The 25,043-nt window shown below is 32.0% G+C and overlaps 1 protein-coding gene across 8 annotated transcripts in view; it reads right to left on the bottom strand.

Moving 5' to 3' along the window:
• Positions 1-25,043, bottom strand: part of SYNJ1 (synaptojanin 1) — a 104,763-nt gene that overhangs the window by 11,542 nt on the left and 68,178 nt on the right. For 3 of the 8 annotated variants that reach the window (XM_074300758.1, XM_074300759.1, XM_074300766.1), the window contains exons 17-29: positions 24,580-24,772; positions 24,161-24,319; positions 23,145-23,301; positions 18,818-18,935; positions 18,488-18,703; positions 15,476-15,554; positions 12,023-12,185; positions 10,798-11,019; positions 9,427-9,564; positions 8,646-8,684; positions 6,562-6,609; positions 5,211-5,249; positions 5,033-5,103 (exon numbers count right to left, since the gene is read on the bottom strand). In XM_074300758.1, the coding sequence (XP_074156859.1) occupies positions 5,033-5,103; positions 5,211-5,249; positions 6,562-6,609; positions 8,646-8,684; positions 9,427-9,564; positions 10,798-11,019; positions 12,023-12,185; positions 15,476-15,554; positions 18,488-18,703; positions 18,818-18,935; positions 23,145-23,301; positions 24,161-24,319; positions 24,580-24,772 (1,642 nt within the window). The remainder of the gene's footprint in view (positions 1-5,032; positions 5,104-5,210; positions 5,250-6,561; positions 6,610-8,645; positions 8,685-9,426; positions 9,565-10,797; positions 11,020-12,022; positions 12,186-15,475; positions 15,555-18,487; positions 18,704-18,817; positions 18,936-23,144; positions 23,302-24,160; positions 24,320-24,579; positions 24,773-25,043) is intronic. The other 5 variants (XM_074300761.1, XM_074300760.1, XM_074300765.1 and 2 more) reach the window with 3 other exon arrangements.

Here is a 25,043-nt window from a genome sequence, read left to right as displayed (position 1 = left end):
CAGGACAGAGAATCGAGGTACAAGTCTTGCTTGCTCTCTTTATCAGCTCTTTACATCTATGTAGACATCAGTGAGAATACGCTAAATATTCTGAAAATTTTTTTCTTTTAAATAAACCAATTTACCAAAATATGCTACTGTTAAAAAAAAAAAAAGAAGGTATGGAATGAGACCATTTGTGCATGTTTGTTTTGTGAAAGAGAAGAGCTACCTCTTTATGTGAAACAGGGGTGAAAGAGGAGATTGTGGCAGAGGAACTGGCATGATGATAGATAAGAAAGAGGGGAGAAGAAGGAGTTCTTGGCAAAATGGCCTCATTTTTTTCAGTGAAATTATGAAGTATTTCCTCTATAGTTGAAAGGCCTGGGGAGAGGAAGCTGTTAAGAGGTTGGAGAAATGATGAAAAGGTCTAGAAAAGTTCTGCGTAGAGTAAGAAAGTGAATTGATTAGGGTGTTATTAAAAAATTGCCTTATAACTTGAAGGCTCAGTTGAGATGTGCAACATAATTTTGCAGTGGAACCAAACAGCATGGCTGTGTTATTTTCTCCAGCTTTGTTCAGAAGCATGTTAATAGGCGCTAAGGCAGTGGATAATAGGAGTAATCCAAGACTGGAGCTTGGTAGGGCAAGACAGAATAAATTTATAATATAAAACAAATGAATGCAATGGCTAACTGCATTTATTATACAGGAAAACCCTCTTACAAGGGAAGGTTATTGCAAAATAGCAGTTATTTTAAAATTAATTTATTTTCATCATTTAAAAAAGAAATTAGGAGATTACTAACATGCAGAAGATATGGGGGAAAGGATCTCATCATGGTGAGAAGGGCACTGAGGTCTTGTTAGATCTTGTTTATAGAAAGAGACTACCTTTCATTACACAATCTACTTCGCTAGATCTATGAAAGCAAAAAACCTTGAGATAGATCAAAAATATTTCTTTTAGCATATCAAATTGCAATAGTTAAACATAGCCAAGAGTTAAAGCACTTTACCCTACTATCCTTTTAACACTAATCATAGATAGATAAATAGATATAGATATAAATATGACAGATGTTCCTATTCACCTCTGCTTTTTATAGTCCTTACTTTTCTTCAAACCTCAGCTTGAGGTTGTCCTTGAATTCAAAGCCTTCCTACCTCACTCTATCTTTAATTCCACCTCTTGAAGTTATTTTATATTAGCTTAGATGTGTATGTTACACTCTCTTTGGAGAATGCAAGAATTCTGAAAGCAAGACTGTTTCGTTTTTTGTATCCCCTAGTAAATCATTGTCTTGGCAAACAGTAGGTTGTTAATAAATGTTGAATTGATTGAAGTACTATCTCAAGCCTATTAGATTGGCTAATGAGCCAGAAAAAGGGAAATGACAAATGTTGGGGAGGATATGGGAAAATGAGACATTAATGCATAGTTGTGAACTGATTCAATTATTCTGTAGAGCAACTTGGAACTGTGCCTAAAGAGTTATAAAATCATGCATACCCTTTAAGCTAACAGAACCACTACTAAGTATGTATCCTAAGAGATTTTTTTTTAAATGGGGAAAAATAGCTATATGAACAAAAATATTTATAGCAATTCTTTTCTCAGGGCAAAGAAGTGGATGAGAGGATGCCCATCAATTGGGGAATGACTGAATAAATCGTGAAATGTGATTATGATGGAATAGTATTGTTCTATAAGAAATGATGAGCAGGATGCTCCTAGAAAAACCTGAAAAAAGTCCTCTATGAGCTCAAACAAAATGAAACGTACAAAGTAATGGCAGCATTGTGGGATGATCAACTGTAAATGACTTTGCTATTTTCAGTAATACAATGATACAACTCTGAAGGACTTGGCTTTTTTCAGTAATGAACTGATTGAGACCAAATCTGGATGGAGAGAAGCCATCTGCATCCAGAAAGAGGATCACAATGCAGTATTTTCAGCTTTTTTTTTTTTTTGATTGCTTTTATTTTCTTTCTCATTTTTCCCTCTTTTTTGACCTGATTTTTCTTGTGCATGACAAATGTAGAAATATGTATAAAGGAATATTACATATTTAACATATACATGGAGGTAATGATGGATGTTGAAAATTATCTTTGCATGTACTTTTTATTTAAAAGCTATTATTTTAAAAAATATATATATAATGATTCAAAACTACTCTGAAGAAGTAATGATGAAAAATGTTATCCATATGCTGAGAAACAATTGATTGTGTTTGAATACTGAGTGAAGCATACTTTTTAAAAATCCAATATATGTATACATATTTATACAATTACCTTGATGCACAAGAAAAATCAGATCTAGAAAGAAAAAAACCAGAGAAAGAAAACAAAAATGCAAGCAAACAATAACAGAAAGAGTGGAAATGCTATGTTGTGGTTCACAATCATTTCTCATAGTTTTCTCTCTAGGTGTAGCTGATTCTCTTCATTACTGAACAATTGGAACTGGTTTGAATCATCTCATTATTGAAGAGAGCCACATCCATCAGAGTTCATCATCATATAATCATTTTGTTGCCTTGTATAATGACCTCCTGGTTCTGCTTATTTCACTTAGCATCAGTTCATGTAATTATCTCCAGACCTCTCTGAAATCATCCGGTTGGTCATTTCTTACAAAACAATAATATTCCATAACATTCATATACCATAATTTATTTATCCATTTTCCAATTAATGGACATCCATTCAATTTCCAGTTTCTTGTCACTAAAAAAAAGGGCTGCCACAAATATTTTTGCACATGTAGGCAGATCCCTTTCCCTCCTTTAAGATCTCTTTGGGATATAATCCTAGTAGAAATACTGCTGGATCAAAAGATATGTACAGTTTGATAACTTTTTGAGTATAGTTCCAAATTGTTCTTCAGAATGGCTGGATCCATTCACAGTTCCATGAACAATCTATTAGTGTCCCAGTTTTCCCACATCCCCTCCAACATTCGTCATCATCTTTTCCTGTCATCTTAGCCAATCTAAGAGGTCTCAGTGTAGTGGTATCTCAGAGTTGTCTTAATTTGCATTTTTCTGATCAATAATAATTTGGAACACCTCTTCATAAGGCATATTTTTTAAAATTTTATTTTTCTTGAGAATTTTTTTTTTTGGGGGGAGGTAGAATCTATGTTTTCTTTTGCAACATGACTTTCATGGAAATATTTTGCAGAACTCACATGTAATGAGGAAAATAAAATATTAAAATAAATAAAAAATAAATGCTATATTGAGTTCCTACCCTTTCTGGCTACTTTGTTCTACTATAACTCCTAGTTCCTGGATCTCTAATTACTTTCAAAATTACAAATTACTCATAAACTTAAGTCCTCACTTTACTAATGGCTCCCAACTCTCTACTCTCAAAGTATCTAGTTTTATTACACTCAAGGAGGTCCCCAGCTACTTTTTTTTATATTCTTCTAGTTATCTTTTACTCCCTACATATTTTTCTGTTTTGCTTTGCTTTATTTTTTAAAAGTTAAAAAATATTGCCATCATTCTCAATGACTCCCTATATAGGACACCTCAACCTTGCAACATAGAACAATTAAGCAAAACAAATCAACAAACTGGGCATGTCTGAAAATGTAGGCCTGCCTCATGCCACACTTACAATCTATCACCTTGCTGTCAAGCTATGTCCCCTACCATGTGGTCAATACATTTTATTGAGGTCATCTTTGTACATATCAACAAGTGTTTCAGCACTCTACTTTATCTCCTACTCCACCCTATTATAGGACAAAGATAAATAAACAAAAACATCTAGTCTAGTGGCTCTGCTGATATATACAATATCCTGGTCTAGTAGGCCTTCTATATTCATCTTTGTAACAAAGTAGGAGATATATTTAATTTTCAATACTCTTTTCATTTGACCTTCTCCCTCTACGATTTCTCCTTTACTTATATAGTAATTGATTTTACTAATGTTAAAACTGTTAAATTATATGTACTGATGTCGAAATTGTCTGCCTATTTGTCATGATCTTTTCTATCCTTTTTTTTTTTTTAATGACTTCTCCAGTTAGCCATTGATTTGAAAGACAGCTAATATATACGACTGTAATGGATTATTACTATTCTATAAGAAATGATGAAGAGGTGCTTTTCAGAAAAACTTTGAAAGATTAACATGAATTGATGCTGAGTAAAGTGAAGAGAACCAGGAGAACCCTATGCACAATAGCAGCACACTATTTTGACCTTTTAAAATTTATTTGTGAGGTTTTTTTCTTCATGGTTTTTCCCAATTGTTCTTGTTTTTCTTTCACAATATGACTAATATGGAAATGTTTAAAATGATTGCACATGTATAACCTTTATCAGAATGCTTGCTGTCTTGGTGAAAGAGGAGGAAAAAAAAGGAGGGAGAAAAAAATTTGGAAGTCAAAATCTTGCAAAAATGAATGCTGAAATGATCCTGGAAAAATATAATACTATTAAGTAAAAAAAAAAAAAAAAAAAAAAAAAGATATCTAATATCATTATTTTATAACTTTTTTAATGATATGACTTTATGTTCAGATTATGTATCCATTTTGAGCAAATTTTGGCATATGGCATAAGATGTTGGTCTAATCCTAATTTATCTTTAGTTGCTTTCTAGTTTTCTCAGAAATTCATGTAAAAAGGAGTTCTTCCCACAGTAATTTATATTCTTATATTACAATTATATACAACATATACAATAATATATATTACAATTCTTCTTTCACTTGCTTCTGTCTGTTGCTTATAGGAATTGAACCCACAGATTGGCTTTTCTCTTTTTAACAAAATAGTTTTAATAACTACTATTTTAAAATTAGAAGTCTGATAATTCCATGATCATTTCATTCACACTTTTCCCACTACTTCCCTGAAATTGTAGAGGTTTTGTTCTTCTAAATGAATTTTGATATTATTTTTGCCTAACCCTTTATAATTTCACTGGCATGGCACTTAACCATATATTTAAATTAATTTATTTGGTATTTTTTTGTCTTATACTTTCAGTAGTAAATTAGGCAGGATTTAATTCATACCGGCTTTGCTGCATTGTACCCAACAATTCCTGGGCTTGTTAGTCCTCCTTGAGGTGAAGGCTGATTACGTCCTAAAATAAAGATACAAAGATATCATTTTTTAAAAGTACATATTTTAGAAATCTATTTTATGGTCTAAGTTTATATAGAAGATTTTTTGATCTTTGTATTTGTTTACCTAATACATCTTTTCGTGTTGTTCCAGGGCTTTTGGGTGCTTTGAACAGGAAAGAAAAGAAAATCAGTCTTGAGAATAATACTTCATGGCATAATTTTACTTCTAATTAAATGAAAAATCTGAGGGCATGAAATAAATGAATGAAATTTCTTAAGCCTATTTTAGATAAAATTATTATAGTGGACAAAACTAACACAATTCTGTTAATTGATTTCTGACAGTATTTTTTCAGATATCATTCTGCAATATGGAAAAACTAGAATGTGCATTTCAAAAAGACCTTTAAATAAGACAAATGCACAAAATTTTGGATTTTGATTCTGACACAGATATACTCATGGTAAAACACAGCACTACTCAGAGCACAGTTTTCTGACCAATTCAAGGGAAGATTTTTCTTAATACTTGATTCCACAGTGCAATGATAAATTAACAGTACTTGTAACTAGTTGGTCATTTTTCTAGGCCACATCAAATACAATTTTCCTTTAAGCAAGTTCTGCTTTATTCAAGTTATATATGATTACTATAAAATTAAACTGGAGCCTCAGTATATAACACACTATCATTGGGGTTCATGCAAAACAATAATATTATGGATCATGTCATCTTATAATAATGACTGTTTAGCATCATTATAATTAAATCCCCTAGATGAGGTATAAGAAGAATATGCTTTATCAATAAAGCAAGAGCAAATAACGTTAAAGCAGGCTCTAGGAAATAACTATGAAAGATGAAATCAGAAAAATATTTAAGTAGGCTAGAAGGAGAAAAACTATCAGAGCACAGGATCTATGAACTAAGACTTTGGACTAAATCTGCCCACTTTCTTCTCTTCTGATAATTATAAATTTCAAAACCAGAGTTTAGTCTTTTAAAATGAAATTTCTACTTAGAAACAATTAGAGTTATCCTACATTAGAAAGTCATTTATGTAAGCCACCTACATTATCTATATACTATATTCTAGGACAGAAGTCCTAAATTAGATGGCTTAAATACAATGACTAGTTTAAAAAACTTCCTCTTAATATCACATATTCATAAATCTTTAACTTGTGTGGAAAAAAATAAGTACTTTTATTATAGCAATATTCTGTAATATTTAAAAGGAAAAGATTCCAAATAAATATATGAGAAAATTTTAGTAAAGTAGCATTGGTATTTTATGAAAGATAAATAGACAAATTCTGAAAAGGCTAAAAAATAAGAAGTTAATACACAAAAAGGAGAAACATGAAGACAGAATCTTAAAAAATATTTTCAGATACAGGAAAGCAATGTTCAGAGATGATAAAATGAGATACACACATATGTGTGTGTGCATACAATGCAAAAGTCTTGTTACCTTCCATCTCTTGCCTAGCTACCCCAGGGCTGGGAGGACCTCCAAGACCTTTTTAGAGAAAGAATAGAAGCTGTATATTGCATAGCATAAGCAGAAAAATATGGAAAGCAAGCACAAAAGGGGCACAATTTAAAAGAATTTCTAAACTAAACACACTTTTTAATAACGTGATTTTTGTTGTTTTAAATACTTCTAAGGCAATTATGGCAAACCAAGTTGAAATAACACTTCTGGATACCTATTTATAGCTTCCAACCCTCAATGGCCAGAAATAAGATTTTACAGAAAAGCAAGGACAAAGAGAATTTTATTTCATGCTTGTCCCATTCTTTAAAAGGAAAAATACCAAGATTCAACTTTATTTCTTATAAGACTAAGTTATATTTCCAAAATTAATATTAAATGATAATAATTATCAGTTTATATAAAAGGACTCAGTGCCTGAGTGATGCTGCTATGTCATTCTGAATTGCTAAGAGACTACATATGAGAAAGTGAATTTTAATAAAAAATTAAAGAGTTTGTTAAACTCTTAAAAAGCATGAGAACTCTTTCCTAAATACACTGCATTAGTAGGGTTATTTTTCCAGTGAGTGATAAATATGAACATTAAAAATATTCACTATTATTACTGAATTATATATTTCTATTTAAGTCACTCAAATAATTTTTCATATTTATTATGTTTTCTTCCCTGAATTAATGTTCTATGTACATGAAATTTAACTAGAAAATAATGTATGAGGGCAATGGTACATAGGCAATATAAATATTCTCTATAAGGAAACTAGAAATTTTCTAGAGTTGTACTTTGTAGAAAATGTGTTAATGAAACTATTTTGCTATTTTTATAACATAAGCTTCCTTTTGCTTATCCTGATATGTATAATATAAAAAATATAATATCCTGGGAAAATTTTCTTTTATAGTATAATACTTTTTCTTATTCTTTTCCTGGAAAATTGAATCAAACTATCTAAAATTTTTCTTCCAATTAAAATATTTTGTGTGGTTTTAATAGAAATTGAAACTTCTAATTAAAAGTAACACTGCTAACAGTGATTAACTTTTAAACACATAGTTTCTAATGAAAGAAAATAAAAGCGCATAGTTCTTAAAGATTTAGGAGATGATTGACATGATTTATGACAAGCCACAATAAAAGTATGCAAAATTTAGCATCTTAGATTTCAAACTAATATTAAGAATTTAAGGATTTTTTAACAGAATTGCATGACAGAGAAACATACTATAAGCAACTTAATTCTTCTATAATCACAAACATTCAATGCCAGATATGTGGTGATAAGAAATTTGAAAAGGTTGAAATGTTTGCTTTGTGTAATGGCATATGAATAGTCTTTGAAATTACTGTCTTACACAGAAGGAAAAAAAAAAAAGATTTATTACTGCTTTGTTAAAGTTAATGGGCTTTTAAAAAAACCTTTTATAGTAGAAGATAATAAAAAAAATATGCTTGTTTATAACAACAGTTCAATAAAAATATTTTTAAATTCTTGCATTTCAGTAGTGGAACAAAAACTCTGAAATCAAAAACTAGTACAGGCAAAATTTATTTGATGCTTAAGATGTTCTTCTATATAAAACTCTGTAATGATTTTTTATTGTTGTTCATATGTGTGATTTCATTAGTAGAAGTAATCCTCTGTGAGGAAACTTTCTCTACCAAAAGACATTAGGAGCCAAGAGTCTAGCTGAGATGTTCAGTCTACTAAGAGTAACAACTTGTTCAGGGTCATTGAGCCACTGTGTATAAGAGATGGAACTTGAATCTAGGTCTCCCCAACACCAAACCCTCCTGTTTGTCGATTATTTATCACACTTTCTTTTACTGAAACAGAGAGTGAACCAGACCAAGTAGTAACTATCTAGAAAACTGATGGCCTAAGCAGTTATATTCAAGACTGTAATGTTAGGGGGGAAAAAACTTCCTTCTTAAGAAATTTAAAGCAATGTTTTAACCTTTAAGACTTAAATATCCTTTGTCTGAAAGGAGAATTCTATGTCAGTCAATATTATGAACATACCAAAATCCAGACTTACTAACATATATAAATTGTTACCTCCAAATTCCTTTCTAGAAGGTGCAGGACTCCTACTCCCTTTATAAAGTCATAGGAAAATTATGCAGCACAATGGAAAAACAGAATCAATGACAGAAGTAGAAGTTAGGAGAATCAGATGTTTAAATGCTAATTAAAATAATTTATCATTTTAAATAAATTATCTAGGAATACACAAAAATATCTAAGAGCTATGGATGGCAGCCATTATGGATATGCATATATTTCGAATAATCTGATGAATTGTTAACACTTCACAGAGAAAAGGTGTTTTCCTAAGTGAGAAACTTTTTTTTTATCACACATGTAGACACACACACACACAATTTATTAATCTAAAATTTAATAATAAATTGTAAAGAATTACTGAACTAATTATATTAAATATTAATACTGAAAAAGTTAAGACTGGCTTGCACAAAAAACAAACAAACAAACAAAAAAAAACCTCAAAACAATCTAGATTTCAATAAGAAAGTCTAGATACTTAGCTATATCCAATTACAAAAAAGCCCTCACATATATACATACTAATAGGGATAGAAAAGAATTATGTTAGAAAAATCTCATTTACAAACACTTACTTTACATTTGGTTATGTCTATTATATGTTTCAGGAAAAGGCTGACAAGGCTGACAGAAATGAGTTAGGATATAAGAGCCAGAGATTTAAAAACAATCAATACACTAAAATATAAAAGGGCTGAGTATAATTTTTAAAAAGTCTATTGGAAAAGAAAAAAAAATTAATGGCACACACAATAAATAACAGTGCAGTTACCTGAAGGAGGGGGAGGTCTTTGTGGTGGAGCTGGACGTGTAGGTGGGGCAACTGGACGAGGAGGCGGAGGGCGTTTAGGCTCCAGGCTTTGGATAGCCTCTTTCTGTGCTATTACTGGTTGAGTCTCAACAGGAGAGCCTGAAAAACAATTAAAAAAAATAAATTTTATTTGAAAAATTACTTTTCCTGATGTGCTTGAAAATAATTACTTTTTTTTTTTTTTTTTTTTGAGGAGGACGTTAATTCAGAAAGGCAGAAAAAGAACTAGATACTCTTATTTTGTAAATGGAAAATTTAAGGCATGATGCCTAAAACTAAGTTAGAACTGCAACTAGAATCTAGGTCACTAAAGAACATCTATGGATAAAGTGGCATAGGGGATTCCAGTAGTTCAGTTTTGCTAAAGCAAGTTGCTCATGATATTATTTATCATATGTGTAAGGCTCCTAAAGCACAAGCCATGGTGTCTATCCAATCTCTCACAAATGGCTTCTTTTCCCTAATAGCCTTGGTTTCAGGTGAACACTCTTTGCCTTTACCCTGTAAATGAAATCAGTACATTAATTCTGGGCCCATTTCCCTTAGTATTATGATGATATTTCTTCTAACATTACCTTAATCTCATAGTTTCCTTAAAGGTAGAGAATCCCTGTACTTTCTGGAAGTGATTTGTGAAGCTCATTCAATGTGGCATTGATCTATAATCTATCTTACCCTTCCCTAGAATGATTATATCTACTTCCAGAGTAGGAAAGAATCCTACTTCCTACCCCTCCTTTCTTATTCCTAAAGGAATAATAATTTCTTGAAAAGTACATACAGTGGGAAGAATATCATTCGGCAAAACATTCACACCTTATGAGATTTTGTTTCCTCTCTGTTTTACTATCTAGGCAGCTAGGAGGTACGGTAGATAGAGCACTGGGCCTAAGTTGACACCATAATAACATTAAAATAAATGCAAATAATTGAATTTATATCAGAATAACACATAACACACATATCAGGTCAAAGTCTGAAGACATGTAATGAAAAAATTAGATTTTGGTGATGTGAATGAATTTCTTTTTTCCTGTGAATGCCCCCACAGCAATTTTTCTTCTCCTACCCTTGGCCTCAAGAAAATAGGTATATGTAGAATATAAAATACTATTTGGCATGGTGTGCCAAAAATACAGTTCAGCTTTTTAAACTTTAATAGCTTAAAACTGCACTAAGACTTTTGGGATCCCCTGTATATTCCAGATCTTCAATGAAGTTCTAGGGCAGAAGAGAGCGTTCTCTCTGACCTATTTGTAATGTCAAAAACATTTCCATTATGTACAGAGAAAAACCACATGCAGGACTAAGTTAATGTACAAGGATACTTGCTTTGTGAAGGAATAGAAGGCCCAGGAGGCCCAGGAGCTTTTGATGGACCTCGGCTTGGTCTAGCAGGAAGGGGAGGTGGAGGAGCATCAGATATTGTAGGGGACTGGCAGGGGCTGGATCGAGGGGAACAACTTGGGGAGGTTCCAAGACCAGAGCTTGAAACTGGTTGTAGATGCTGAGGAAGAATTTCTTCCACTTCTGTACTGTAGTCATCAACATCACCTAAAGAAAAAAAAAGATTCTTTTACTAACAAACTTCTAGTAATTGACATTTAAATTTTCATTTTAAGATCTTACTTTCTGTAATCCCTAATTCTATGATTCAAAGGATTAAATTTCAGAAATCAGAATTTGAAGAACTAAATTACTGAAGCCACCTACCAATTTCATAAATAAATGCAGATTAATGGTCAAAGGATATGAAAAGACAATTTTCAGGTAATTAAATTGAAACTATTTCTACTTTGATGCGTTTTCTGATTTTATCAATCATGCTGTCTAAAAATATAGATCAAGCTTATCCATCCTTGCCCATACTGATTACTCATTTGTATATTCTCAAATATACATCAAAAGAGATTACTTAATGTGCAGTGGGGGAAGGTGGCAATGGGGAGGAAGTGGATTTCTTTAGCTAGATTATGTTATTTAAATATCATATGTGAATCTGCCATTTTGAAATTCATATTGAAATTAGAGGGATAAGAGTGACAGTTTCTAGCTTTATCACAATAACAAAATAAAATATTCTTATAGACTTCCTAACATTCAAATTAAGTTTTGTTTTTTTAAATATTTGAAACAAGAAATGCAATATAAAATAAAAATGGACACTATTAATGCACATCCCAAAAAAGTAGAAGAGAAAGAACAATGAACAATGAATTCAATGAAATTTTTAGAAGTGTCTTGGCACAAATTTTTTTTTTTTTTAAAAGGCATTATAAAGAAGATACTGCTTTTTAATAAATATGAGACTGCTATAGGCAGCATGCTAAAGTGGAAAGAGAACTAGCTATGAGTCAAAGGATGTAGATTCAAATTCTACCTCTGATGATTCCCTATATGACCTTGGGCAAGTCACTTAAATTCCTTGGGCCTTGGTTTCCTTAATCTATAAAGTGAGAAGGTTGGAAAAATTGGCTTTTGTGCTCCCTTTCAGTTATGGATCTATGATCCCATGAATGATATAGAGCTATAAAATTTACTTGTTCAATCAACAAACCTTCCATAACAAAATCTTCAGCAACTTCTGCATCTTCACCAAGCAAAGTTGAGCTTGCTGATGTTGGCAATGTAATGCTAATTTTCTCCAAATTCATTTCTTTTTCCAAGTCAGCAATCCAGTTTGGGTTTTTTAAGGTAATAGTTATGATTCGATCTAAAACCTTTATTTGGAGGAAAAATACAAACTTATCAATATGAAAATTAAACTTTCTGCATAAAAGATATTTTTGTTCCATTCTTCTACAGTCCCCAAAGTGGCTGCAGAGCAGATAGGATAGGAGCCCTGCCCTGCTCCCTGCTCAGGGAGTGATAAATGGAGTCACAACAGGAAGAGAATCTTCACTGAATAGTTTCCAACCAGCTTTGATGAATCACCAGCTACCCAAGTGTATGCCGCATCCCACCTAAATCTGTACTTGTCGTATTTCCTCTCATGTCCCACTCCAGCCCAGCCTACCTACTTTCATTGCGTTCTTGGAAAACCCATTCTCTTCAATAAAATTTCTTTTCACTTTAGACTTCTTCCTCTTGGACTCCTTCTGTCTATTCTTATTTGTGAAGACTTGGCATGATATAGAATGATGATATAGAATGATATAGATGATATAGAATCCCAAACCATTCTCTCTCCTACTGGTTACACGGCTCATTCCTCATCCTGATCCAAGAGTGATAGTTAGAATACTTCTTGCTCACCATTATCAATTCCAGATTCCTTGTTTGATGCCATTAATCAACACTTTCTCCATTTGAAATTCACTCCATTTTAACTTTTTGTCCAAAATTGTAACAGCAGTTATTTATTCAACCCTATGGAATCTGCCCTCCTTTCTCAAGGAAATCAAGTTTTCCTCTTCACTCCAATATCGTCTACATATTCTAACTTCCCCTTCTCAACTCCTCAATCTCTTTAATTCCTGAGACTTCCTTTACTTCACAATAATTTCCCACTTATTGTGTACACAGCTCTCATTCTTTACCCCATGCTCACATTCAAATGTCCTACTTTAATTAAACAAAATTTACAAAATGATTTTATCAAATTCATACCCTCCTATTGTTCCATCTCTTCCTATGCTTTATCTCTCCTAAGTCTTCTTCAACCTCACTTCTACTCTCCCAAACTACCACATTTCCTTTCTTCTTTCCTAATCTCAACTCCATAGTTAACTAATTCCTCTATATTCAGACCTACTGATGCCTAGCTAAAAACTCTTGCTAAAATTCTGGATAGTCTTATCATCCACCTTATCTGCTTCTATTCATGTGCCAAATGTGAATAAGAGAAAATGTGAGTTGGAGGAAATCAGGCAATTAAGATACTTATGTTCTCTACAAATTCATATATCCAATCACCATAGCAAGTCTACTACCCTATTTGATTTTTTTATATCACCTTCTCTACAGAGTTATTCCTCCTTCCTTTATAATGCAACTAAAGCCTCACTTCTTACATGAAATTTTCCCTGATGTGCCCAACTGCTAGTATTTTCTCTCTCAACTTTGAATTTAACTACTCTGATGATTTTTGTTATTCATATTTTTATTGTAGTGGTAGTTGTGTTTGTTTTTAATTTTTTTAAGTATTGCAAATGGCACCAAAGAACAGTTTTCAAAGGATCAAAATTCCCAAATGTAATGCAAAGACATGGAATGGGCATAAATAGGTATAAATAATACCAAAGAATTGTGGAAAAGAATGCTATGAAAGAACAAAAGAGAAGCATGACTGGAAAAAATAGATGGATTGATCAAATAACATGAGAGAGAACAGGAGCACAGCTTGTATTCTCTACTGGTACCCACATGACACAAAGCAAAGCTACAAAAAGCCTCCAGCATGTTTTGGCAATTTAAAAACAAAAAACAAAACAAACAAACAAACAAACAAAAAAAATAGCACTTTAAGTTTTACAAGGAACTTTATCTACTTTTATATCTCAATTACCTCATCTGACTCTCATAAAAAACTCAGTAAGTAGAAACTATTACCCAATTCTTAAGTTTTAGATGAGAAAACTGAGGCTCAGAGAGGTTAAAAGTGACTTGCCGATGGTCACAGAGCTAGTAAGTATCAAGAATCAGAATTACAATCCCAGTCTCCCTGACTCCCAAATCTACAACTCTTTACCACTGAAGATTTATAGGAAGTCAAGGACAAGTGGCAGAGAATGGAAAATAGCAAGGAATTCTGAATTACATCAGAGTAGGGAAAATCCACATTGATAACACAGATCCATTAAAGTGCAGATTTTAAACCTTTTAGTGAAATCTAACCGGTTTAAATGTGTGATAAATAATTCTTTAAAAAAAAAAAAAAAGCTACTTTTTCTCTATATTTCAGCACTAATTAGAAGTAGTGGTTTATGATACAAGTTAATAATATATTAAAAATTCCATCAGGCTGTGTGTCCCAAGATAACAAAAAAAAAGTGTTCTACTCAACTTATGGGTGGTGGTTAATTTAAGTAATACATAATAATGAGAATGTGCTCATGTGTCACAGTAAAGCCTTTTCTTCTGAGTTACTTTTGGTCTTCTTCAGTTTAACCTAATGACTACATATTTCAGAAATTAATGATCTGATTGGAAGCATGCAGAATAAATTTATTGACAGCCTAATTTGTAGAAGTTAAGATAATTCTGTGTATGCCAATACTATGATCTGTGCCTAATAAGTCAGTAATATTTTCAAACAAAGAATAGTTTTGATAGTCTAACCAAAATTTAATAAGCTACCAAAATGATTTATTGATGAAATTTAAAAAATTTTTATCTATAAGAAAAAGGGACATAATGAAATAAACTGAATTGAATGATTTTCTTCCTACCTGGCTTCATTTCATATCACCAGCTAAGTGCTAGATGACTGCATATTCTATGAGATATACAAATGCTCCCTGAAAATTATTTAAAATTTTCAATTACACAACAAACTATAATTAAAAAAAAACAACAACAACAACAATTATATAAGGATGCAATGTGGGGAAGTAGAAAGAATGTCAGACTTGGAAGTCAGAAAACAAAGATTCAAATCTTACTTCTAATAGCTCCTAGCTATATAGTCATGGGCAAGTCATTTAATCTCTCAAGACATCAAATAAGATGATTTACAGAAAGTGATTTGTAAACCTTAAAGCAATCTACTTATCTATACATGTATGAAAATATGTAGTCTGGTATCATTATGACACCCATTGGCAAGTATATTTTATGATTATACTGTGAAATATGTCTGAGACTTGTTACTAAATAGAAAATATTTCTATCTAAGATTGTGTAAGATTAAGAATGCCTATTTTTTATTTATTAGCATAACTAGAACAAATAAATATATCTAAATCTGCTTAGGAGACTATTTCAGAATCTTTTAGAATCAATAAAACAGTATCTTACCCAATATAAGCATTTTATAAATGTTAATTAAATTGAAAAAAGATTATATTACCTCTTTACCATTGAGGCTCAGAACACTCAGGGCAGAACTTCCTTCCAAAAATGTTACCCACATTTTGTCTTCTACAAACCTTTAAGATAATTGCAAAGGATGTCAGTTATCTTTATTGTAACTCAATGACAACTGATACCTCACTGACTTATTCATTTAAATTTATGGTTGTGTGAATACCAAAAGATAAAAAAAATCTTAAAGGTAATTTTAATAAATCCCTAATTTCAAAGGTTAAGTTATTAGCCAAATATTAAACATGGCTATTATTTATTGTTAGGAAAAGAAAGAAAACATAAATATCAGTCTTTTCCTTAGAGAAACTTTTCTAGGTTTAGACACAGCATTTTTCTATGGTCACATTAAAAAAAAAAATTAACAGTCAAATATGTAAATTATGGATATTTAGAGGGAAAAATGCTGAAGTAGATTATCATTTTTCTGCTTAAAGGCCATGGTATGATTGCCATAATTACCTAACTGTAGTCTTATGAAATGAGGTAAAAACTATCAATCTGTTCAACATAAAACTAATAAGTTGCTCCTTAATGTCAACTGAAACGTATTAAGTCCTTCAACTTTCTTCAAGTTTTATGTATATTTTCTGGAGTATCCTTGCAGATAACAGAAAAGAAGTAAAGATAATTTTACATATACATATGAGATTATAAAAACTGCCACTATGGATCATACAATGTAGATACATGTTAGATGGTATTCTATATCTGATAAAAAAATCATATCCTCACATTCTTTAGTGTTTTTCCCTAGCTTTTCTTAAATGATAGATAGGATGGCAATATCCTATATTTTCAACCTATCACTCTTTGCAGTATGGTGGTTTTAAAGTTGGTTACTTTTTATGTCTTTTAAGATAAATCTGCCTCTTCAAAGGTTGAACCTCCTTGACTCTTTTCTCCTCTGGAATTCAAGAATAAGGATATTTGAAGTCTCTATTTACCCATCCCAATACTTGACAATTTTAAGCACTTCAGTCTTCCTTTTTTGCATACTGCAAAGTTAATCTTTCAATATGCAGTGTTTCCTTTGATGTTATGAACCTTCTAGGCTAAAAATGTCTTGTACAATTAGAATTGCCATAGTACGCTAAGTGTAGACAAATCAAGGTTTTTAATTTGTTTTTTAATACCCATCCTTACAAAACAGAAGCCATTTAGATATTAAGAGTCTTTGAATGATAACGAGGAACCTTTTCTAGGTCATTAAATAAGACTTCAGAATCTTAGATGTATGATTTGGATTGTTGTTTTGGATAAGGTGGTTGCTAAGAAACAGAAAATAAAGAGAAATGGGCACATCAGTCAATAAGCATTTAAGGCTTTGTGCTAAATCTAAGTCAGCCCCTGCTCTCAATGACCATCTCATTGACAAGCTATTTAAATGTTTTCAGTTATAGACTTTAATTTAAAAATCTAAAAGTATCTACTTTATCCAAATACTTATGGATCTAAAGAACTCAAATGTTAAGTTACATGACTTTTCCCTTTACAAAAATCATATTTAAATTTCTACAAAAAATCATGTTTAATTTTCTCATATTATGTTTAAGTATAAAAAAACCTATCTTCACAAACATGTTCATGTGGATGCATATTCCATCTCTAAATAAATAGTAAATAGGCATCATGTAGTCTAGCTTATTATACTAGATACAGTTGATGCTTGAATAAACAAATCTGAAATAACTGAACTTACTAGGAAGCTAAAAGTTTCACATATTTATTCATTCTCTTAATATTATTTCAAAGTTGGAAAAGAACATTTTACAAGAGAAGAAACCTGAGAATGGGAAATAAAAATTCTTGATCTCTTTTATTCTGTTGATCACATGCTTCTCCTTGATATCCTCTTCTTTAGTTTCTAAGGTTACCTTTTTCCTTGTTCTTTTCCTACCTGTCTAACCCTTCTTCTTAGTCTTCTTTGTTGGATCTTCACCAGGTCACACTGGATAAAGGTGGGTATCCTGCATTTGTCCTGTACCTTCCTCTTTTCCCTCAATACTATTTTACTTGGTAAACTCATCAGCTTCAACTCAAAGTTCTTCGCAAAGACCTTTCTGGTCTTCTTGCTTCTCTTTCTTCTTTTTTCCCCCTTTTCTGCCATCCCATTCTCCACTATGCAATCTAGTGACCCTGGACTCCTTGCTGTTCCTCAAACAAGATACTCTTGGCTCCAAACTTCAGGCATTTTCAATTAGGTATATATAACCCTAGAATACTGTCCCTTCTTATCTTCATGTTGTAGCTTACTTCAAGGTCCCTTTAATGGTGGTGCCTTCCTTCAAGTGATTACCTCCAATTTATCCTATATATATATCTTGTTTGTAGGTAACTGCTTGCATGTTGCAGGCTCCATTAAACTGTAAGCTCTTGGAGAGCAGAGACTTATCTATGTATCCTCAGCACTTAGGACAATGCCTGGCACACAGTGTTTAATAAATACCTATTGACTAAATTACTTTAAAGTTGTTCAAATTGAATATTTTACCTTTTAAAATGGTATTAAATTGGTTATGACTAAGAAGAGATTACTTAATTCTTTGTATTTTTATTTCCCATTGCCTAGCACAGTGGTTAGAATTTTCTGATTCTCATAGAATTTCTAGCTTTCCTAGTATTTTCGAGTTCTATCTTGCTAGCTCATATTTAAGTTCTGGTATAGTTTTCACTTAAAAGAATATTCCCACTTTCACTTTAATTTTTTTAAGTAAAAATTTTAGATTTTAAGATCTCTAAATTTCTCTAGCACTATGCCTTATTTTTAGCTTGAAATGACAAAGGTAGGTACTTAACTTAATAAAATTATTAACAACAAAAGGCAGTTATAACATTCTTACATCTGCATTATGTAGTCTAGTTTATCTTGAAAAAAATGAGAACAGTTTAATCTGAAGATAAACTGAAAAATGAATTAGGCCATGAATCATTAGGTACTCTGGAATTATAGTAAAAGCTTCATGATTAGATTATAATTAACAAATGTTACACTTACCTTATGAGGATAACTTCACCATAATTTGCAAATTGCTGGAGAAGCTCATCAATCAAGATATCATCAAAAAAATTATTTTCTGGTAGTGAGCTTTTGATGGAGACCAATACTGTGCCATCTGATGGTCCTTGGGTTGCAATGACTTCCTTATAAATATTTTGTCGTGCTTCTGCATCCACTTCAAATATGTCTATATCAATTAGTGCAACAACAGGTCTTAAAATACAAAGAAAATGAAATAGTCAGTCTGGGACATATTGAGGATACTAAAGGGAAAATAATCAGATTTCAAATTAGAATCTCATTTAGGAATATTTAAGCTATCTAAACCTGTGATCAGAAGTCTTCAGCTCAGCTCTTCCATAGTGCAGCAAAGTACCAGGATTCCAAGTGTAAAGGACTTTGCTTTCATTTTGAAAACTAGCATTCAGAAGATCCAAATCTTCAGCTTCAAACAACATAAAACAAAAACAAAAACAAAGGAGCAGCTATTTAGATTTGATACAGATTATGGAATAGTAAAAGGATGTATTTTAGTTACCATTAAATATGTGACAGAAAAATTCCTTATCAGTTTAAATTGTACAAATCTTTATTAAATATCTATTCAAAGTACTATGTAGATGGTTATTAGGTGCTGGGGAAAATCAAACAATAAACATTTATTAAATGTGTACTATGTGCTAGGTACAATGCTAAATATAAGGGATATAAGTACAAAAAAAAGAAGGAAACAGTTACTACTCTTGAGGGACACATCACAAACAAATCTAAGTGCATACAAAATAGATATATACAGTATAAATACAAAATAAATATGAGATATTTAGGGAGGAAGGGCATGGGAATTAAGGGTTGGAGATTAGGAAAGTCTTTGTGTAGAAGGCAAAGATTCAACTATTTTAAAGGAGGGAAGGGAATTTAAGAAGTAAAAGTGAGATGAAGCACATACTGAGTGTAGAAAACAGTCAGTGCAAAGGTGCAGAGATGGGGGATGGAGTGTTGTGTATGAGGAATATTGAAGACAATCTGTACGGGAAAAAAAGTATAAGTCTAGAGAGAAAGAGTGGGGACAGGCTGTGAAAGGCTTTAAAGCCAAACTAGCTGTTACCGAAAATCCTATCACCTTCCCTCTAATTTACGCTGAGTACATCTTATGTGTACATGGGTGACTGCATGTTCTCTCCCTTATTAGAATGTGAGCTTTTTGAGGGCAGGGACTGATTTTTTGCCTTTCTTTGAATTCTTAGCACTTAACACAGTACTAGGCCCATTGTAAACATTTAATGATACTAGTTGGCTTGACTTGATCTTAGAGGAAATAAGGAATGCATCAGAGTTTTTTGGATTGTGTGCATGGCAATGAGGAATGGGGGCAAGATGGAGGAGGAATGAAATAGTCAGATTTCTGCTTAAGGAAGCACTTTGGCTACTATGTGAAAGATAAAGTGGATTGAGGCAGACACTTAAGGGAAGGAGACCAATTAATAATAATAATAACTAAATTTATATAGTGTTATGTAATGCCTTACTAATATTGTCTAATTTGATCCTCAAAATGACTTTGGCAACTAGGTGCTATTATGATCCCCATTTTACAGATAAGGAAGCTGAGGCAAACAGATTAAGTGATTTGCCCAGAACCCCACAAGTAGTAAGTGTCTGAGGCAAGATCTGAACTCAGGTTTTCCTGACTCCAGGGCAGATGTGCTATCTATTGCCCCACTAACTATCAAGATAGTAATTTAGGTAAGTGGTGATAAGAGTTTAAATTAAAGGGGGTACTGGAGATAGTGTGTGATAGAAAAAAATAATTGGATATGAGAGATCTTATTGGAGGTAGAAATGAAAATATGGGGCAATGCAAATGAAGAAGATTGAGGTCAATACTAAGCTTATAAACATGAGAAATGAGATGAGTGACGGCTGCTGTTTATCCTTCGTTCTTGAAGAGGGTCATAATATCAGGGAGGGACATCCAAGAGAATTGGATTTAAATGAGGGAGGCTGGGCAAGATCATCTGCCTCACTTTCCCCTCCAGAGCCATCTGGGTTCAGTGGCCAGAGAGAAATCAGGATGACTGGAGATGGCCCTGCAGATGAGCGGAGATACATTCCACAGAAAGAGAGAAATTTGATAAAAAGGGAAGGTTTGGTGGAGAAAGCTAGTCAGGTCAATATTAGACATCTGAGATGTCCATGGGGCATTGTTTGATGGGAAGTTGTAATGTGAGACTGGAACTCAGAAGACTGCCTAAGTTTAGATATAAAGATTTTGAATGATTTGTAAAGAGTACTTTTGGGAGCTGATGTGATTACCAATAGAGTATAAAGGAAATTAAAAAAAAAGGTGTGTGTGTGTGTGTGGGGGGAGTGGGGATGGCCTCAGGACAGAATCCATAATCAGTGGATGAAATATATGAAGTTACATTAGGTTACAATAGTTAAATGTTAAATGTTAAATATATTAAAGAATACGTTAAATACAATATATGTATACATATCCACATAGTTATTTTTCTGCACAAGAAGAATTGGGACTTTGAAATAATGTACAATTAACCTGTGACAGAAATAAAAAAAGCAAGTGGACAAAAATAGAGGGATTGGAAATGATACACACTCAATTCCCAGAGTTCTTTCACTGGGTGTAGCTGGTTCTATTCATTATTGAACAAATGGAACTGTTTTGGTTCATCTCATTGTTAAAAAGAGTCACATAAGATAAATTTCTTAGCAGGAAAAACCTCCAGATAGCCACTTAGTAGTTTTTGAATAAATGTTGTACTGTTAGGCTTCAGTTAAAACTATGCTGTCCCTTAAAATTACTTCAATACATTTGAGAGCTCATTATGTAGATATGCTCTGTAGAAAGTAAATGGTAAATTATCAATACCTTTTCATTCTATGTGAATTCTTTTCCATGTTCTCTCCTAAATCCTTTATAAATTATTTACTTACCATATTCAACATGTCAGAGGTCTTCCTCTAAGACTTCTCATTATTTATTGTTGTCAAGCAATAACTGCATGCTATAACTTTTGTTTTATAACTTCTGATGACCTCAATGCCATTTTTAGATGATACAATTTTAAAAACATTAATACGAAGGCATTTTGGTAAGATATCACACTATGCTTATTTCACATTTCTTAATAGGCTCACTAGATTATCTATATTTTTGTTTTTTTTACAAATTATAGTATTTTATGAGGCACAGCCACATAGCATGATCAAAATATAGGGGATAGGAACAAGACTCATGATTTTATTGGTAAAAGGAACTTTTAGCTATGGAAATTCCTTTTACCGATATAGGTTTGAATCTTCTCTGTAACTTAGAGCTTTAGAGAGTAGACAGGATAATGAGAGGTTGTAAGATGTGCCTAGAGTCACAAGCCACTATAAATCAAGAGACAGGATTAGAATCCAATTGTTCTTGGCTATAATATTATTTAAAAGATAAGTTTTTCTGTCAGTAAGCACCTAAGGATAATTGAACAAGTTCTATGTGGTTTTTTAAAAAGAATGTACCTTGTTCTCCTTCTTATTCACAGGATCAGACTCAGGACTAGATGGAACCTTAGAAGCTATCTAGTCAAACTGTCTTATTATGTCATATGAGTATACAGGCCAAGAATGGTCAAGTGACCTGCCTAAAATCACATAGGATCAGCTATGACAGATGCAGCTTTTGAATATGAGTTCTCTGATTCCAAATGCTGCTGTCTTTTCATTTCAGCATGCTATAGAATATATACTGGCATGATCTCCATTTGAAGAGTCTGTTTAGGACATGTGGAATAAAAGACCAATTCAAATCTCCTGCAGAGTAATCTGGAGTTTGAGAAATTCAGTAGAATACTATATACAACCAGAAGCATCTGAAGAATCCCCCCCCCCAAAAAAAATTAATTCCATAATTAGATTGACTCTTAACTAGTAGCCTTGTAGTCATCAGAAAACAAATCATACTTGTATGTAGGAGCAAAAATTATTTTTCCTTCTAAAAATCCTCTAAAGATCTGTAGCAAACAAAATATAAATTTTAAAGTTATATTAAATAACAATCCAAGTTAAATATTTGCTATTGCTATAATTACTACTAATTATTCCATAGCTGAAAGCTCCTTTTACCAATAATATCATGAGTCTTGTTCCTATCCCCTATTTTTTGATCATGCTATGTGGCTGTGCCTCATAAAACTACAATCTGTAAAGAAACAAAAAATACTTAACTTAACAAAAAGAGCTCCAAAGATAGTAATATCTGTTCCAGAAAATTTTAAAATCCTTTGACAAGAAAGAGAAAAATACCATTTCCAAGTGAATATACTCACTACATTAGAGACATTTAATAAATCAATGTGAATGTATTGGTGTTCAATAGATAGCCTTATTGAAAACATTTAATTTCCTCTTGACTTTACATGAGAAAAAATATCACAAAACTATGGATGGATACTCAATGTTATATAAAAAAAAAAAACTTATCAAATTAAATATGAAGTTTAATTTCTTATTTTCCTAATCCTCAAAGGAAATGGACAAATTAAATCTATAGACTATGTTTATCTTCTCAATTGGCTTTAAATTATTTTCCTACACTAATTTAATATTATTCAATACTATTTAACTGAACAGTTAATTCCCCAACCTGATCTATCAAAAGGCCATTTCCTTCTTCTCCAAAGAATACGATCCGTCCAGGCCGGGGTACGACATTTTTCGCTGGTATCATAGTCATCAGAAAACAAATCATACTTGTATGTAGGAGCAAAAGTTATTTTTCCTTCTAAAAATCCTCTAAAGATCTGTAGCAAACAAAATATAAAATTTTAAGTTATATTAAATAACAACCCAAGTTAAATATTTGCTATTGCTATAATTCTTTTACTCTCCAAAGGGCACAAAAATATGTACCTATCAATCACTTTTCTAAAGCAACAGAATAAAAATTAGCAGTGGGAAAACAAAGAAGAGAACATAGTTGCTTAAATTGTACTGCATTCCTTCTACCATAGATTGAACAAGTAGATACAATATAGAAATTTTTCTTAGTGTTAAACCTAAATATGAATTTACACCTGTTATCATTTTAATCAAGAAAAAGCTTCTGAGAAAGAAGGTATCTGCATTGCCTATATAACATGAGAAATATACATATAGAGGTAATTCTCAAGTGTGGGGACTTTCTGGTTAAAAACTTTAAAGAAAAATTTACAAGGTACCAGTGTGCATGGCTAGAAGTTAAAAATACAAGAAGTAGGAGAAAAAAGTTAGGTTAAAAAAAAAAGTAGAAGAGCACAAGATTTTTAAGCCAAAAAAAAAAAAAAAAAAAAAAAAAAAAAAAAAAAAAAAAGAACAGTTTAAAATATCTAATTCTAGTCAAACTTTATCCCCTCCCCATATCCATGAATACAAATTACAAAAATAAGATTTTACTTTTTCTTCCCAAAAAGAAGAGACAATTCTGTAAATATAAAATAGAAGTTCTTATAAGCCTTCTAAAAATAATTTTTTACTGTCTTCTAGCATTCTGATAATAGTTTAAACATCCTATCACTCAAGTCTCTGATATTCTTAACTATCACTAAAACAAAAAAAGATCCCTTTTTCAACATATGAAAACTACTGATGATTTTAAAAGTTACCACCTCCTTGAAGGTGTACCTGTCCAGAATTTTTCTGATTAATAAGTTGATCTCCTGCTATAAGTGAATCCCAGTTCTGTTGCCTTATTAGTTCTTTAACTTCTTCATTTGGTAGATCTATACGATAATTAAAATCACCACACCAAAATATATAGTCATGTGAAAATAGCATTCTCCCCTGAGGAAAAAAATGAAATGGATAATTAAAACAACTTTAAAAAAAAACAACCCCACTGAGAACATTAACTTTCCCTCACACACTATTCCCTCTGATCCATGTCTTTGACCTTGCTTTATCTAAATATGACACAATAATACAAATTTTTTATCCATAATTATGATATTAGATTACAATCTTAGGAGTCTCTTGCAAATCTGAACATGTATATCGAGACAACCTACATTCTCTAGGAATCAGCAACATAAACATAAACTTACCATAGGAAAACTCAGTTTTCGGGCTATTTCTACAAAATCATCATTCCTTTCTTTGACTTGAGACTGCCCTGCAGCAAAGTGACTGCAGACAAAGCAAAGGCTTGTAGTGTGGAATAACATCCGTATTGCAACTGCTCCTTTATTTCCAGTAGCACCTCCCATTCCAGTCTTCACAGTATCAACTCCAACATCCCTTTAAAACAAAGAATTCTAAACCAAGACTATTCAAATGTAATTGTTCCTTAGAAATGAGCAAATATACATCAGTATTATGTACCATAAAATACATACAAGTAAATATGTCTAACAGTGATTTTGTGATGACATAATAAACTTGGGGTCTATTACAAGTACAATATAAAATAATAATTTTTTAAAATCTAGAACCATCTTTATATAAGCATCTCTGAAACAGAAGTCCACATTTTCTAGTTCCATCATCAATTCATTCTGTAGTACAAAGT

The sequence above is a fragment of the Sminthopsis crassicaudata genome, chromosome 3, assembly GCF_048593235.1.
Source record: "Sminthopsis crassicaudata isolate SCR6 chromosome 3, ASM4859323v1, whole genome shotgun sequence".
Taxonomy (NCBI): Eukaryota; Metazoa; Chordata; class Mammalia; order Dasyuromorphia; family Dasyuridae; genus Sminthopsis; species Sminthopsis crassicaudata.
Note: the sequence above shows the minus strand (reverse complement) of the source record. Positions and strands in the feature narration are given on the sequence as shown.